Source organism: Odocoileus virginianus, chromosome 1 (genome assembly GCF_023699985.2).
Source record: "Odocoileus virginianus isolate 20LAN1187 ecotype Illinois chromosome 1, Ovbor_1.2, whole genome shotgun sequence".
Lineage (NCBI taxonomy): Eukaryota > Metazoa > Chordata > Mammalia > Artiodactyla > Cervidae > Odocoileus > Odocoileus virginianus.
The window spans coordinates 64,997,493-65,016,324 of record NC_069674.1 but is presented as its reverse complement, the minus strand read 5'-3'; the positions used below and the strand labels follow the sequence as shown (position 1 = coordinate 65,016,324).

At 37.8% G+C, this 18,832-nt stretch overlaps 1 protein-coding gene across 4 annotated transcripts in view; it reads left to right on the top strand.

The window, feature by feature from the left end:
- CTTNBP2 (cortactin binding protein 2) overlaps nt 1–18,832 on the top strand; it is a 161,876-nt gene that overhangs the window by 52,864 nt on the left and 90,180 nt on the right. For all 4 annotated transcript variants that reach the window (XR_002317280.2, XM_070468847.1, XM_020911080.2 and 1 more), the window contains exon 3: nt 13,730–13,954. Coding sequence is in view for 3 of the 4 variants with exons in the window: in XM_070468847.1 (XP_070324948.1) it covers nt 13,730–13,954 (225 nt within the window). In the remaining variant the exon portion in view is untranslated. The remainder of the gene's footprint in view (nt 1–13,729; nt 13,955–18,832) is intronic.

Here is an 18,832-nt window from a genome sequence, read left to right as displayed (position 1 = left end):
GCTGTAAATGTGGTGTTTGAGAACACATCATTGAACTTACATTAGAACCAATTTCACGTATTAAAGAGTGATATTGAAATAGGAATCTGTTGTGTTTTGTTCTAGGTCTTTGTATTTTGCACTGTAATCTTTCTAAAATATCTCAAAAGACTGTATTGTCTATGTCTTCTCTATTGCTGGAATGTCATATTCATATACATTTGAGTATTGGATGATGAGTTCATTTCCATCAACTGACATGATAAGTCGCTTTTGCTGCACGTGTAGCATCTCATGAGCACACCCTTAGTACATGGAGGGGTGTCTAGAATAATGGACCCTTAGGAGCCCAAAACTTTTGCCTTAAGAATTATGATGCAATTGAAGAGGCAGAATAGTTCTAGAGGTGTGAACGCACACATGAACACAATCACCCAATGTACTAGAAGCTTGATAAATGTCTTGGAGCTATAACTAACACGGTGACTTGACTTGGTACTGGCCTCTGACTCCTAACTTCTCATTTCTCTAAGGCAACAGGCTAAAGGATACAAAAATAAGCAAAAACTTGCAAGCTAGAAAGAATGTTATCATTAGTAAAATTGGTTACATCGAAGGTGTGAGGCCATAAAGACTGCCGGCAGTGTGGGAGACCCAGGTTTGATCCCTGGGTCAGGAAGACCCCTGGAGAAAGAATGGCAACCCACTCCAGTATTCTTGCCTGGAAAATCCCATGGACGGAGGAACCTGGCAGGCTACAGTCTACAGGATCTCAGAGTCGGACATGACTAAGTGACTTCACTTCTTCACTTCACTTGTTTATTACACACACACTATCTTCCAGACACCCAGCTAAGTGCCTTCCCTGTGTTATTTCATTTAATCCTTCAAAACAACAGTGACAATTTCCTGGGTTAGGTATTCTTTTATGAAACCAGAGAAGACCCAAGGGAATAAAATAACCAGCTTGAGTGTATGTACCTTGATTGCTGAGCCCACTCTCAACAGATGCACTCCCCATAACCTGAAAAATAAAGGAGTATCTGCTTGGTAGAATGTTGAGATGGACTGACTCACTTCCTGGATCCCTGTGATGCCCTCTCAGGAGGTGGACCCGTAACTTGGAAAGAACCAGTCCACTCCTACCTCCTCGGATCTGGGGAGGTGAGGGCAGGCTGGGGGATAAGTAGGGAGTTGCCCATTGGAATCCTTTCTGTGACATAAAGGAGAAGCATCAGAAAGCAGGATTGTTGCAACAACCAGAGAGCTATCTGGGCGTCCAGGCTACTCCCTGATATTCTCTCAGGACCGAGGATGCCAAAGACATGCCCTCATACCTGGGGGACAAGTTCGGCCAAAGAGACCCCTTGTCCTTAACACGCAGGGTGGGGGCCACCTCACAGGAGCTGCATCTTGCGCACGGGGGCTGTCACTCTTAGCTGAGAGCAGCATTGCAATGTAAATTTGCACCTGTCTGCTCACTGCTGCCCATATTCGAGAAGCATTTTAGTAGCATTTCAGATGGAGAGTAAAGATACTCAGGGAGCTTCTACCTACCTGCTTATGGTTAAAAATCAGATCTGGGTTGATTCCTACTGATCCAAAGATGGAATCAGCAGAAACAAGGAGAAGAAAGAGAAAAATCTGTAAGGTCTATGAAGGGTTTAGCAGCATAGAACAAGGAAGATAACACTTGAAATGCAAAGGAACAACCTCCATCTGACAAAAATTAACATGAGAAGTAAATTTTAGAAAGTAATTTTTAGAGAGCATCTGCTTTGTGTCTTAAAATTCAAGGAAATACAGGCTCTGAAATTAGACTGAATGGTGGGTAAGCCAGATTGTGATGGAGAGACAACTGCTACAAAGCTGAGGGGAAGAAATCTCAGAATGGAGCCTGTGTCTTGGAGGCTGGAGAGAGTCCTGGCTGCACCCCTTCTAGCCACGCAACCCTGGTCAAGCCCCTCACCCACTAAGTGCTTCATTGTTTTTATCTATAGTGTGAAGACAACAGTACCTACCTAATGTGGTTGTCACGAGAATTTAAAATGCACTAGGGGAATGAAAATATATGTTAGAAGTAAGAGGGGAAAAAAATCAGCACTATAAAAAAAACTGAATCCATGACAAGTTTTGGATTTCCCAGAACCCAGAGGAAGGGATTAAAGGGATAAAATAGAAATGAAGATACATGTGTGTGGAGCATAGAGAATGGAGATCTGCTGGAGAAAAATTGATGCTCCTCAAAAAGGGCTCAGCAGTAAAAAAAAAAAAAAAAGTCTCTACCTGCAGTGCAGGAGACATGGGTTCAGTCCCTGGGTCAGGAAGATCCCCTGAAGGAGGAAAAGGCAACCCACTCCAGTGTTCTTGCCTGGAAAATCCCATGGACAGAGGAGCCTGGCAGGCTGAGCCCATAGGGTTGCAGAGAGGTGGACATGGCTGAGCATGCACGCATGAAGAGAGAATAGGATGAATGAAATGGATGCTGTAACCAAGATGTAGCGGAGTCTTTAGATGAAAAAACTACAAAAAAAAAAAAGAAAGAAAAAGCTACATGCCAGGAAAATACCAGCCAACACCAGGAATAATCTTAAATGTTATTTCTTAATTTTAAGGATGGAGAAATAATTGATTTAATCAGGCAGAAAAAGAGAAGGCTTACCTGAAAGGGAGAAAATCCACCTTGGCTTTGGACTTGCTCCTGTGTAATATTGGATACGGAAGGAGTCTTAGGATAGCCCCTTGAGAATGTTTCTACCCAGACAACGTAAATGTAAGAAGGAAGTAGAAATCATCTAAAGACTAGTACAGATAGAAAGCATTCCCATCCAAAAGCTGCTTGAAAAGTAAGTGACCTAAAGATCTACCTAGTAGAGAATAAGCATAAAAATACTAAGTTTTGATATAATGGTAGAAAAGTGTAAAGATAAGCAAGAAATTGGTTATTCTTATCCTTGACTGGGGCATCAGCATAGTTAGGAGAATCTTGGTAGACTTACTGAATGTGTTGAGTCAAAACTAAGTGCTTGCAGAATTACATAGATGATTCTGATGAGCAGCTAGGACTAAGAACTATTGCTTTAGCAATTTTAATCAGTATATGTACTATACAGAGATAATTAGGAAAGTGGGAAAATTTCCAAAGATTTGTCCAAAGTATCTTTTTATTCTCAAAGTTAGGCTAATCAATTTGAAAATAAAAAGCTGTAAGATATAAAAGCAAATTTTAATAAATGAAAGATATTTTCCATGGCAAGAGTTAATTTTATGAAAAAAGCCCTCTATTTTAAAATGTGTTTCTAATTTATACATAATTTCAATCAAAGTTATCATTGTTTTACTTTTTAGAAGTTTATATGTCTCAATTTCATCTGGGAGAATAAACTGGTAGCATAGCAAAGAAATTCTTAGAAACATATTGTGAAGGAGGCTTGTTCTTTTGGTGGGTGGCATTTAATAATACAAATAAAAACTTTTGTCCTGGAGAATTATGGATAGAAAGACAAATGAAATAGAATAAAATACATAAACAAAACCCAGTGTTATAAAAGTAAGGCAATTCGTAATAATAAAAGGATTTGTTGTTTACTTACTCCATCGTGTCCAACTCTTTGCAACCCCATGGACTGTAGCCTGCCAGGCTCCTCTGACCATGGAATTCTCCAGGCATGCATACTGGAGTGGGTTGCCATTTTCTTCTCCAATATAACTAATAACGTGCCTCAAAATACATGAAGCAAAAATTGACAGAATTCAAGAGAGAAATAGAGAATTTCATAATCACGGTAGGTTTTAATATCTCTCAGGGAAAATTCCAAATATATGTAAAGTTTTGGAAAAAAAGAAACTTCTATGTGACAAAGACAGAATCACTCAATTGGAAAACAAATGGCATTAAAATACAGCATCAAAATATTTGAAATATAGCTAAAACCATGTTTATAGGAAAATTGAGAGCTTTAAATGCTTGTATTAAAAAGGAGAGAGATATACAAATCGGTGGCCTGAGATTCTACTTTAAGAAACTACAAGGAGGAGAGCAAAGTAAACATGAGTAGAAGGAAATATTTTTGTTGCTAAACAGCAGCAGTTAGAAAAATACAAAATAGGCAATAGAAAATTAATAAAGCTAAAACCTGGCTTATTGAAAAAAATCAACAAAATTGACTTATTCCTGATTAAAATGAGCAAGAACAAAAGAACACAAAAACTAATTTTGTTCTTGTTCAGTCGCTCATCCATGTCTGACTCTTTATGACCTCATGAACTGTAGCATGCCAGGCTTCCCTATACATCAACAACTCCCAGAGCTTACTCAGACTCATGTCCATTGAGTCCATAATGCCATCCAACCATCTCATCCACTGATGTCCCCTTCTCCTCCTGCCCTCAAACTTTCCCAGCATCAGGCTCTTTTCCAATGAGTCGGCCCTTCTCATCAGGTGGCCAAAGAATTGGAGCTTCAGCTTCAGCATCAGTCCTTCCAGTAAATATTCAGAACTGATTTCCTTTAGGATGGACTGGTTGGATCTCCTTGCAAGTCCAAGGGACTCTCAAGAGTCTTCTTCAACACCACAGTTCAAAAGCATCAATTCTTCAGCGCTCAGCCTTCTTTATGGTCCAACTCTCACATCCACACATGACTGCTAGGTAGAACATAGCTTTGTCTAGATTGGTCATAGCTTTTCTTCCAAGGAGCAAGCATTTTTTAATTTCATGGCTGTAGTCACTATCTGCAGTGGTTTTGGAGTCCAAGAAAATAAAATCTGTCACTGTTTCCATTGTTTCCCCATCTGTTTGCTGTGAAGTGATGGGACTGGATGCCATGATCTTTGTTTTTTGAATGTTGAGTTTTAAGCGAGCTGTTTCACTCTCCTTTTTCATCCTCATCAAGAGGCTCTTTAGTTCCTCTTCGCTTTCTGCCATGAGGGTGGTGTCATGTGCATATCTGAGGTTATTGATACTTCTCGTAGTAGTCTTGATTCCAGCTTGTGCTTCATCCAGCCCGGCATTTTGCATGATGTAATCTATATATCAGTTAAATAAGCAGGGTGACAGTATACAGCCTTGACGTACTCTTTTCCCAGTTTGGAACCAGTCTGTTCTTCCATGTCCAGTTCTAACTGTTGCTTCTTGACCTGCATACAGATTTCTCAGGAGGCAGGTCAGGTGGTCTGGTATTCCCATTTCTTTAAGAATTTTCCACAGTTTGTTGTGATCCCCACAAAGACTTTAGTATAGTCAATGAAGCAGATTCTTTTTTTTTTTTTTTTTTTAAATTCTCTTGCTTTTTCTATGATCCAGTGGATGTTGGCAATTTGATCTCTGGTTCTTCTGCCTTTTCTAAATCCACCTTGAACATCTGGAAGTTCTTGATTCACGTACTGTTGAAGCCCTAACTTGGAGAATTTGAGCATTACTTTGCTAGCGTATGAGATAAGTGCAACTGTGTATTAGTTTGAATATTCTTTGGAATTGCCCTTCTTTGGTATAGTAATGAAAACTGACCTTTTCCAGTCCTGTGGCCACTGCTGAGTTTTCCAAATTTGCTGGCATAAAGAGTGCAGCTCTTGACAGCATCATCTTTTAGGATTTGTAATAGCTCAACCGGAATTCCGTCACCTCCACTTGCTTTGTTTGTAGCGATGCTTCCTAAGTCCAACTTCCTTCACCAGTATTGAATGAAAAAAGTATTATCACTACAGATCATACAGCTTGTCTTCCAAAGAGCAAGTGTTTTTAATTTCATGTCTGCAGTCTCCATCTGCAGTGATTTTGTAGCCTGAGAAAAGAAAATCTGTCACTGTTTCCACTTTTCCCCCATCTATTTGCCATGAAGTGACAGGACCAAATGTTATGATCTTAATTTTTTGAATGTTGACTTTTAAGCCAGCTTTTTTACTCTCCTCTTTCACCTTGATCAAGAGGCTCTTTATTTCCTCTTTGTTTTCTGCCTTTAAAGTCTTATCATCTGTATATCTGAGGTTGTTGGTATTTCACCCAGCAATCTTGATTCCAGCTTGTGAATCATCCAGCCCAGGATTTTGCATGATATACTCTGCATATAAGTTAAATAAGATTAGAAGTATCCTAATCCTCAAACTGACAAAGAGTTTTAAAAGATAAAGAAGGAGAATGTGGACCAATCTCTCTCATAACTGTAGACACAAAATCACTACTGCTGATGGGAATAAAATTGGCAGACTTCCCACTAAAGAGAAATTTGGTAATGTATTTCAGAAAGTCTTCATTATGGTGAGATATATTCCCTCTATGACCTCTTTCTAAAGGGATTTTTTTTTTTTAATCACAAGTGGATGTTGGATTTTGTCAGAAGATTTTTCTGCGTCTATTGAAATGATCATATGGTTTTTTAAATCTATTGATGAGGGATATCACCTTAGTTCATTTGCAGATATTGAAATATCCTTTCATACCAAAATAGTTCTATTTTTTAACCCAGTAATTCTACCTCAGTGAGTTTAATATTCCCACATTTTACCTGCAGGTATGTTAGAACAGTTGAAAGTAAAGTAAGTGATAAACTAAGCTTTTTTTTTTTTTAGTATATAAGGATTCATGTGTGGAATACTGTTAGATATTGATGCAGATCATTGAAATGGGAACTGCTTAGCAAGCTAAATGAGAAAGTTTACTTGCAACATACTCCCTTAAGTCCTTGATAACTGTTTAGTATTAAATATATGCTTGTAAACAATAAGTTGTAGAGTACCAGGCAAACTTAATAGTGACTACTTTCTGATAATTGAATCTTGAATTTTTTTTGTTCCTTTTTTTTTCTTTCATTATATTTTCCAAAGTTTAGCAAACTGTATTTTAAATCAAAATGTAGAGTATGTCAAGTATGCTTATAGGTTTGGATAAGCACACTTGGTTTTTTTTTTTCTATTAACATTGAGTAATAGTACCTCTTTTATAAAATTTAAAATTGTTTTTTGATATGGAATGTTTATAAGTTATTGTACTTGACTAATCCCAGTAATAGAACCCTTATTTCTGCAGCCTTAAATAAATAATTGGTATACATGGGGTTTTAAACTGGTAGCTTATTGTTAGAGACATAAAAGGCATGGTTTTAACTGTCTAGCAGTGGTAAATAATCTGCCTGCCAATGCAGGGGATCCAGGAGACCCTGGTTCATTCCCTGGGTGGGGAAGATCCCCTGGAGTAGGAAATGGCAACCCACTCCAGTTTTCTTGCCTGGAGAATCCCATGGACAGAGGAGTCAAGCAGGCTATAGTCCATGGTGTCGCAAAGAGATGGACACAGCTGATCAAACACACAGAGGTAAAGATACAGCAGTTCGCAGCAATTAACTGCCCATGGCAGAGTTGACAGGTGGGTTCATCCATGCTCCAGTTCTGATTGATGGGTGGTGACTGCCTGGAGAGATGTATTAAGATAAATAGGATTTATCCTGGATTCGGCTTAAAGTGTGCTGAGAGTGTAATAATGTCTAAGCAAGAGAGCAGAACAGTGAGGCATGATGTGCCATTCTTGACCTAGTTAGGGAATAAGGGTTATCTTATTTTTACAGTTGAACGTATTTCTACCTGAGATGAACACTGATGGGTGTTTGCAAGGTGGTTAAGTGGCAGGCAGGGTCAAAATAAAGGACTGACAGATTACTTCTGGCTCTGGTTTCTATGAAATCAAACCATTTCACAGATACTGTTAGAATGGTCTACTTTCCTGTGAAAAAAGAGGTCATTTATTGAATTATGACTTCCAGATTTTAACCTCAGGCACCAGGTAAATCTAAGTCACTCATAGTATATGGTTCACAGTATTCATTATGTATATAACTGGCATGACAGTTTCTACACATCCAGATTACTTTGTCCATGAGCAGGTAGGATGTTGTGGCAGCTCCATGACATCCTCCTCCTGCCTTGCAGGAAAGGTCATGACACGCCTTCCATTCCTGTGTCCCATGTATGTCTTGCCACATATCAGCGATGTCTGAAATGTGCTCACTGGACTAAATTACTCAGACTTTTTGACGTTCTTTATTCCAGGAAGTTACATTTTGTTCCTGGCTAGTGAATTTCTAAGCCTTGGTAATCACTGAAGGGCAATGACTGTCGTTCTCCAAAAGACTGTGTAACTCTGACATAGTTGTTCCACCCTCTGTGGTCCACTCAAGTACTATGTATGCGTGTGTGTGTGCGCACATGCACACACACTGTGTATGAATGTGTAAACTCACTCCTAGAATGACATTTATTTGCAAGTAGGATTTTTTTCCCCTTCTTAAAAGAGCACTTAATTTTAGTTTAAAAAAAAAAAACTTGGTCTACTGGAACTCCTTACCACTAAGAGAGATTTGGAGCTAGATGGATAAATTCTTATGTTGGCTGCTTGGAAAAAAATTCCATCCCTCTTATATTGAATAATAGTATTTCAGGGTTTGAGAGGAGTGTAGCAGTTTAGAAGCAGACAGCCTTCCTGATATTTGAGACTCTGCACCCACCCCATTTCTACCATTTCAGCCGATGTTTGAAACGCTGCCAGACAGATTTCACTTCAATCCAGTGCAGCCTATTATTACTTTGGAACTGCTTTGACCCTTAAACATTGCTTTTTATAATGGCAATAATTCTATTCCTTGAGAATCATGGAAATAGTTAAATACCTCTGTAAAGATGAAATGACTTCAGATAGTGAAAGATTGTTATCATGCTTCTTTAAGTCTTTTAAGCATTTCTGTTTTCTTTTTCTATTCAGTTCTATCAAGTCCTTTTTCTATTGATCATTCTTTAAATATTTCACCCAGAAGTGAGCCCAGTAGTCCAGAGATTGTCTAGTTCTGATTGACAGATCTTTTCTGTTAGTTAGTGAAGCCTGATGTGGAGTCTGGATTTGAGGTGTGGAGGGGCAGCGTTCATTTCTTGGTTCATTCCTTGAATGTAGTGTTGATTGCAGGCCCAAGTGGTTTTCATACTTGTTTAAGTGTTTCTACTTAAGAACTGACTCATAATATTTCCTGTGAAAGTCCATCTAGTCAGACCGGACTCATCGTTTGCATCATCCCTTGTGCTTTTGTGTCACCGGCACCCTTCGTAGTGGCCTCTGCCTTGTGTAGGCTGGAGCTGAAGACCTAATTCCTCTGCCGTCTTCTTGCAGTTAGATCTGTATTAATGCTAGTGGGTTTTGGTTTATCTAATTTTTTTTTTTTTAGTTTTCAGATACTCAGTGCCTTTTGATAATATGCTTTTGGGGAAAAGCATATTTAGGAACCATTTTTCTTTTTCTTATTGGATTGTATTTTGCACTTATGAATAATTTTGTAAGCAGTACTAATTTTTGAAGCCCTTTCTACTGTTCCAGAATACTCTAGTCATAAATTACAAAATGCTTGAGAGTAGTCTTTGAAGTAATACCGCCTGGGCTGAATACTAGCTCCTGTTGAAGTGACCTTGGGAGAGGAAGTTAATCTTTCTAAGCCTCAGTCTGCTTGTCTATAAAATGTGAGTTTAAAAAGTGGCTATCTCCTGAACTTAATTTTAGGAGAAAATGAATGGAAAACATCTTGCAATAAAAAATAAGCTCTTAGTAAAAGTCACCTTTTATTAATACTTTTTAATGTTACAAAATCATTCCAGCTTTTCAAAAGACAAAATAATGTGATGTTTGTCAATATGTTCTAAAATTAATTGGTGATATGTTGTAATTGTGACCTACAATTCAAGTTTTTAGTGTTTTTTTTCCTAAGAGGATTATATGCTGTAGAAAAAGTTGAATAGCTAAAGTACTTTTCCTTTTATTTTTGCTAATTGAGTCCAACCTACTTCAGTTGATCTTACAGAACAATGAAAGCCAAAAGTAGGAACTCTGTATGTCAGATCCTCCATTAATAATGGCCATGTTTTTATTTCTTGCTTGCAACTTTCTCAGGATTCTATGTAGCTTCAGATTTTGATGAAATTATGTTTTTATTTATCAGTGTATCAGTGGTTTAAGAGTTTGAGTCTGTTTTTATAATTATAGTTAGCATGTGGCTTCATAATGACTCATTTCCCTGAAATGCATTTCATTCTCAAGTAATTCTGATGCATAATCCAAGAAGTTATCTGCACATTCAGCTCTTCCTTTTTTTAGGGAAAGGCCTCTTCAAACTCAGTATTATACACATTTCAAGTCCTTTTTAATTATATAGTATCCTTAGATACTAATACTTTTATATTGTTGATCTGCCCTTATTAAAAGTAATGTGGTGCATTCAAGATTAAGAACTCTCTTGCAAAGAAAGATGTACTAAGAAAGGTATACTTCTTACAATAATGTTAAAAGAAATACTTCCATAGTTGAAAAATGAGAACCCCTGCTTATAACTTGAATACAGCAGTATATAAAATGCTTGTTGAATATAAGTATGTAAAATATTTGTTGAATATATGTAATATGTATAAAAAATTCCTGTATGGCTACAGAATAGAATTATTACCAGGTACCTCTGAAAACAGTAAAGCTTGGGATGAGCTCTCAGTTTAATGTTAATGGAGTACGTACAGTCTTTGAAATTCATTTTACCTGATGTTTCCAGGCTTTAGGAACTTTAAAGAAAAAGAAATTGTATTTGCTATGTGTATTTGAGTGGTCTTAGAGACAAATGAGGATGCTTTGTTGAACTCATTTTGAAAATTAAAGATACCAAAGTTGCATAGCTTGTTAGCATTGCTTCTTCCCTTAAAAGAATCTAATAGTATGTGTCTTGAACTTTATCAGAAAGGTTAAGCATCAGTCCATATTGGCAAAGCAAAGCAAACTAACTGACAGCTTTATGCTTATTATCCTGTGCATATATAATTATACAACATTTCCAGCAGAAAAAAATTGCCTACAGTTAACATTGCCACAGTTAAAACTAGTAATTTAAAAGCAAAGCCAAAACACAACAAAAATGACACATGCAAAACTTTCACAGTAGTTAAAAAAACAGATACTAAATTTTTCAGACCATGATATCTGTTTAAACCAGAAATAGACCTATGATATACGTATTTACCTCTTACATAAAATTAATCTTATTCCATTTATCAAAAATTCGCTCTGGTTTAAGAATAACCTACGTGGTTAAAAATGGCTTGAGTTAGTGTTACAAGTATTGTACATCATAAAATATGTTGGATATGTAAGTAGACATCAGGTAATTTTAATTGGTTGTTAAAATGTAAGTTTGAGCAGGGGACCTATAGTATAAATATGGATGCTAAAATGAGGACCAATATGCCAGATTTTCAGAAGAAATTTGAAATCCACCTTTGACTTTTAAACTCCTTACCCACATTGAGGGTATAAAAAATCTAATTGTTGGAGATTCGAGAGAGAAAGGATTTTTATCAAGGGGCGTTTCTCTGGAGAGAATGCTGTGCATCCTGCCCCATCTAGTTGCTTTTCCCTTCATCTCAGGAAGAAAGTACTTCAGCCGGACTAGCTAATGACTTACTAGGTTTCCCCTGAAGGTCTCGGTGCTCTGATCGGAGGTGGGGCTGAAAGAGAAGATATTCTATGGAAATGCCAGAAAGATGGTTGCAGTGGTCATTTTGCCCTCCCAGAGTTTGTTTAAATGAAGATTCAGGAGTTTCCCATGAACCAGGTTGGGCCATGGTCATCACAGAGTAAGAACGAGATTGATTCAGTGCCTATTCAACAGAGAAGTCAGGTAACAAAAAATACTGAATTCTAGATGCTACATAAGATGTGTATGCAAGGCTGGCTTCATGGTTGTGCAAGCCGTGCAGTCACAAAGGGTCATGCACTTAGAACGGCCTCAGGCTTGGTTAGAAGGTATGCTGTTACCATCTTGAAATTCTTAATAACTTTTGAGCAGTGATCACATGTTTTCACTTTGTACTGGGCCCTGCAGGCTGTGTAATCTGTGGATGAAGAGTCCCTAACAGTGGGAAAGGTGGGGTGGCTTTCTTAAAGTCACCAGGCACTTCCTGGGAAAATAATGTGTTAAATGTTTGCTACACTCAGTTGGTAAGGCCAGTTTATCGACGAAACCATTCAGGTAGAGTGCTCCTGGCCCCCTCACTTCCATCTCCATCTTCATCCTTTACCTCTGGTCCCTTCCAGTCTGGAGAGGATGAACATAACTAGGAAAGATGGGAAGAAAATTGAATGAAAGAAGACAGGTTTTCTTAAACACTTCCTTCCCAGGTGGTGCAGATCCTAGCTGGGGAAGAGAAGCCATCATACCATGGAAGTTGGATATTCTAAAAACCAAATTGAGATTTTTATATTTTACAGTGACTATAGGTATTATGTCAGATAAAAATGATTAGACAAACCATGGGGACTATCCCGAGTGTCCACTCAGGGGTGGAAGATGAACCACCGCATTGAATAAAAATTAAGAGAAAAGTTAGGATAAAATGAAATTGCTTTTGTAATTGCATCTCTAAAGTAATACTTATTTAGTGCATTGATCATATAATCGAATATGAAGGTAGATTCTTTGAAATCTATCTTTGGTATTCTATCTATCTTGGTATTCTTTGAAATACCAAATGTTTTTTGACTTACAAACCACTTTGATTTTTTAAGGTTAAAATAATCCTCTGAAAGCTAGCTTAAATTTTATGGTGAATTGAACTTTTCTTAAATTATATTTTCTAATCTAATTTGGTAATAGGAAAAGAAATGTTAGATTTTGTCACTTGTCATTTGCATTCATGTTTATCTACTTGTTGGCTTGCTGATAGTGGTCTTAAAATGGAAAAGTTGAGTTGGTTAGTGCAGTTGGTTTAAATTAAGGAAATGTATGTAATATTTCTTTAGAAAACATCTTTGACATTTTGGAAAATTAAGCTTGATTTATTGTAAAGTAATTTAGTTTTTCCACTGGCAATGGCATAGAATAATTTTTTTCTAGTAGTTATTCCAAATGACCTGAGTTAGGAAAATGTTGCTCATTTTCAATATATTCCTACTACTATTTTCCTGCTATTTTCCATTTTATGCAAAGGCCATTGTAGGCTAATTATAGAAAATTGCATTTAGTGCCAAGTGGATGTGAAATTAACTTTGACGCTGATGGACTGACATTTAAAGTAAAATGAGGTTACATTCTTTCCTGGGATTCTGTGAACTATATTTTAATGTCCTTCCGTTATGAGAAGACATTTGCATCTTCCTAATTTTCTGGAGTTTTTTTTTTTTTTTGGTAGTTGGTCACATTTCACAAAATGTGAATGTTGTGATTTTTGACATTAAAAAATTCATGAAATATTTTCTTCAGATATTAATAAAATCCTTTCTGATTATACAAAACTTGTAGATTTATATTTTGTGACTTAACATGGTGAAGATTATGTGAAACATAAGTTCTGTAAACAGTATTTTGCCTGTTTTTTATTTTTTGTTAAAAATTATTTTAATTGTTGATATTTATTTTACTTTACATGAGAAAAGACTGCACCTAAAATTCAGATCCTTGAAGGGGTCCGCATCATGAAGAAAAAAACTGTTTTTGCATCTTTTGCAATTTAAAAGCCTGTATTCTTAAAGGAAGAACTTTTGAACATAGACTGACTAGCTTGGCGGACTGGTCAGGGTTTGAGGTCACAATCTCCTTTCTTCTCACCACCTGACATCACACGGAAGCCATGACTCATGACGGTTGTGAATACCATTTGGAGCAGTAACCACAAAACTTCATATAAATATTTTTCTGTATATTTTCATTTCTTTTCCTGATTACATTCCTCTGATTTTGTTCTAGGCTCGCAGGAAGGAGGTATTTATCCAGGAACGGTATGGGAGATTTAATTTAAATGACCCATTCCTGGCACTACAGAGAGACTATGAAGCAGGTGCCAGCGATAAAGAGAAGAAGCCAGTTTGTACCAACCCCCTCTCCATCCTCGAAGCAGTCATGGCACACTGCAGAAAAATGCAAGAAAGGATGTCCACGCAGCTGGCTGCTGCTGAGAGCAGACAAAAGAAGGTATTGAGACTTTCCAATAGTCCTTCTTCCCATAACACAGTGTAGAATGAGGAGACCACTTCCGAGGTTGTTGTTTTGTTCTTAAATGCTGTATTTTCAGGAATGCAAAATACTGACAAATTATGGAGACCCTTCTCAAATGTAACTCAAAAATAACACTAAATCATAAAAGAAGTATGAAATATTATGTTTCCCATCATAGTTACTATGATGTTTTCATTAAAATAGGGATTTTTGGAGGGAGATTCTGTTTCCTGATGCCCTAAGGCATGTTTAACTGCTCAGTGGGTGATCCAGTAATGCAACAAGGACTGATCATACAGTGGCATCCCCAACTTTCTTTATTTAGCTTCTGTCTCCCGTATTTCTTTGCAATTGGAAATTATTTTTTTTTTTAATGAAAATAGTATGAGAATAGAATGAAAGTTTGCTTAGTATATGCAGTCTCATAACATGTCATTTGAAGTTCTGGTTCATCTCAAACTCGCCTCTGGGGTCTGATGGTGTGTCTGCTGCAGACCTCCAGGCTCCTGCTCACATGTGTTTCATTAAAACCGACCTCCTCCGCCTGCCTCACCTCCCCCAGCAACACAAATACACATTTATTGCACTGAGCACACGCTTCAAAGAGTCCTAAGTGATGAAAGCTTACTGTGATCAACCATAAGGAAATAGAAGTTTAAATTTTGTCCTTCTGATACACTGCTGAGACGACTGATTCCCTTTATTAGAAAAGACTGAGGAAGACAGAGAAGGTAATGATGTCTGGTATGATTAGAGTTAAAAGTAGTATGTTCTTCCAACCATTATTAAAACATAAATTAAAATGAGTCTTTTATTTGTCCTTTTCAGAGAATTTGTTATAGCTCACATTTAACACCTGATTAACAGTTAACCTGAATGTACTATACTATATAAATATTTATGATGCTGTCATTGACTGTATGGGCTTTCTCCCTGTAATTATTTCTTTGCAGTAATATATATTTGCTGGTGCTCTGGGATAGGTGTTGAATAAAAGCAAACCTTTGCTCGGTATGCACATGGTAGAAAACTGAAGCATGAGTAAATAGTAAAGAATAGAAGGTCTTCCCTGAATGTGAGACCAGATCACACCATTTTACTCTGGACTCTGCGTACCATCTACAAAGCCCTGCAGACAACCACTGAGATCTTTTCAAAGATCTTTTAGAGCTTTTCAAAAATCCCCACAAACCACATAAGCTAAGAGCCAGTGTGTTTCTGTTGATGTCACTAAAGCTCACTTGTATGTCTTGGATGAGACACATTTCAATTACGTTCTTAATGTGTCAAATGAGCTATTTCATAATAAAGTATGTCTGCTGGGGTTTGTGCTGTATTATCAAAAATCAAGAAAATATTTTGTTTTTGTTGTAGTTTTCATTCAACACATAAAATGCGTGCTTTACCAAATTTTACTTCAGTTTTGCATTTTATCTATCATTTGTCTTAATAAGAGAGAAAAAAAAGTTGAATCAAAGCTTTGAGTTCAATTCTGAGTTGAATCAAAGCTCTGATTATCTAGCTGATTTTTTTAAAAATCAGCTTACATCCTGTTTGTTTCTGAATGCCTGGGTCATTTCCAACCTGGCTGGAAGTGAAAGGAAATTGTTTCTGTCCTATGGGTCCTGAGAGGCTGGTGTGGAATGAGCCAGTGACCTGTCTCCCACGTATTATGGAGACACAGAGTTCCTTTATGGCCGCGTTGACTGGCTGTGCCGTCTCAGTGGAGGGTCTTTCTGAATGGCAGTGCTACCTTTTGTCCCTGAGGATATTCTATTCCAGTAGCTTGTAACGTGTAAGGAGAGTAACTGTTTGTGCTCTTATCCCCGATCTTTATTTATGAAGAAAATAAGGTAACATAGCAACTGATAAGACCAGAGTCATTTCAGCAATAAAATTACCTGTCACCTCTACTCTTGAGAGTTAATATAATAACCAGACATCTTCAGGTCTCTTACATGTAGAATAAATGGCAGTTTTAGAAATCTAAAAGCATTAAGACGCAGAAATCCTTTATTTTAAATGAACCCAGGTCATCAAATCACTGCCAGAGCAAAAGTCAGGGAAAGCAAAGGTCCCATTATCTTCAATTCAAGTGTTTATTATCTGACACTGGGCAGAGCTCTGTGGTGATTCTAAGACATTTGGCCTGAACGCTGCTCTGGTTGGCCTCTCTAGGCGGGAGAAGAAGCTTAGCGCTCATTCATGCGTTGGTTCCTGCTGAGACTACTAATAGGAGGGTTAACTGGTAATTTGCCTGCCAGGAAAATTTGGGCAAGAGTCAATTTGGCAAATGGACTGAGCTTCAAGCCACTTTGCATAAACTAATGGGTAATCATCATGGGGAAATTTGCCTCTGGTAATATACCAGTTAGAGGCGATAACCTAGGTGGTTATTATGGGTTTTTATTTTTTATCGTATGCCTCATCTGTTAATACAGCTTCTGTTCTAATTTATGTTCAGTCATTTTATTCATACATCGTATAATTTCTAGCCCAGAAATATCAAACATCTTTTAATTTGAGCAGAGCTTATAAAAGAAAAAAAGCTAAAATAACAACCAGGAAATTCAGAAGGGGGCAGTTTTTTTCACCAGAGGAAAAACTCAAAGTAGTTCTGTGTATTAGATAGAGCTCCTTCTAGGTAGGGCTTCCCTGCTGGCTTTGCAGTAAGGAATCTGCCTGCAATGCAGGAGATGCCGGTTCTGTCCCTGGGTTGAAAAGATCCCCTAGAAAAGGAAATGGCAACCCACTCCAGTATTCTTGCCTTGGATCTCCCTTGGACAGATGAGCCTGGCAGGCTACAGTCCTTGGGGTCGTAAAAGAGTTGGACATGACTGAAGCAACTAAAAAACGAAACAGAAACAACCTCTTAGGTGGCAGCTCAGTACAGTGAGGTCAGTTGCATGACAGTAGATGCATCGGGCAGAATGTGTAGTCACAAGCAATTCCAATGTTCGTGGAGTTCATCGGAAACAGCATTTATTTGTTGGCTTACAGTATGGTAGAGCATGGCTGGGGGAACTAGCTCTTACCAGATACCAGGTAAGACTGACAAATGTTCACTGTAGATCTAATCTGCAGTGGCTGATCCTTCTACTGAGCTGGATACTGAAGCTTGCTGACAGCAGACAACACCACTGCCATCACCGCTCTGGGTTTTGGGTGGTGCCTCTCCTAGCCCTGCTTCTTTGCGTCACTCATTTCCTAGTTGATGCCTAAGAGCAGGTGCATTTGATTGGCCAAGCTCAGGCCACATGCGTTCTCCTTAGGTACAAGACCAGGAAAGCAACTATTGGCTGTATTTTAGCTACCACAGGAGCGAACCATCAGTGCAAAATTCCCCTGACATAGAAAGGAGTTTCAGCTGCTAGACAACAAAAGAAATGATGAATGGACCAAAAAAGAGCAATCAAAACATGTGTTTTATTTCATATGCCTCTTTCTTCACATTGTAAATAATTGTAATTCATTTTGCTATTTGTACTCACTATTTTCTGCTTCATGGTTATAACATACAAATATAATTTAATTTTACATTGTTTTCTAGACTTTTGTTCAAGGATAACATGGTAGAGAAACATTTAACATAAGATTTTTAGGAAGAGTATGTCAGAGTCTTTGTACATGAATGATTGTTTTCAACTCCTTCCTGAGTCTATTTTTGCATAACTCATTATTACAGTTCAGAATGCATTTTGACTCCCCAGGGAGCACTGTAGAGCGAGCATTAAGGGGAGCTGGAGACTGGGGTCTGCAGCTTTGAGCCAGAACGTATAGGGGAGAACAGCTTTCCTCATCCACGTCTTCTCTTGAAACTCTAGATCAAGAGGAAGGGGCAGATGAGAAGTGCAGAGCCTAACAGCTAACTGACTGGTTGTTACAACCCCAGTAAGGAAGAAAATCTTGTACATCTCACTGTTATGTACTTGTTTACCAGGACTGGGCAGTTGCCGGTAGTGGTGACCATGTAGAAAAGAGGAAAAGGGTGCAGTGAGTGCTAAAAGATTTGAGGGAACATTAAGAACTTAATTAAATGTCATAGAAGTGTTTTGTGATTGTGACAGACATGCAGTCTGCTTTCTCATTTTACAAATGACCAGAATTGCTTTCCTCTCTCTTTTCCACTTTGAATTAGAACTAATTGCCTTTACATTGCTGTTCTGCTCCCTCCTACATAGTTTTCCCTTTCATTCTGGAAAAACAGTTGTTTGGTGCCTCTTCATTCATGGCTCCCAGTCTGGGTGCTATTCTTGGAGGAACCACCCACTTTCTCACTACCAGTGAAGCTGTGTTGGCTCTCCTAAGCTCTTCCACACAACCTACTGCTTTTTGCAAAAGGCTTTGGTGATATGCTCCATGAGCCATTAGAAAGTGGTTGTGAGTAGATATAAATTGGACAATAGCAGAGCAGAATCAACTGGAACTCAGTAATCTTTATGCACAAAGAGCATGGTTCCTTCATAATCACAATAGAGTGCAGTTGAGTCAGGGGGGAGTCTGTTCCTACCCCTAACCATCAGGTCCACAGCCCCTGGATCACTGCTCATAACTGTCCCAGATTTGGCCTCTGAGAGCCCTTTTAAGCTACTCCTTTTGATATATTCCCATAATTCCTACAGCACGTTCTTATTACAGAATGATTTTTTTTTTCTTACAGGCTCATTATATACTTTTCTTAACCCAACCCCTGGGATTAGCTATTATATACAGAAGCTGTTTTTTTTCATTCCTTTCTAATGGAAAGTAGAAATGAATCTAGAGCTAGGAACTTATGCATACTTATCATATTCACAAACATTTTATATACACACATATCTGTATCTTTATTTATCTATAGTGAGTTCATACTTA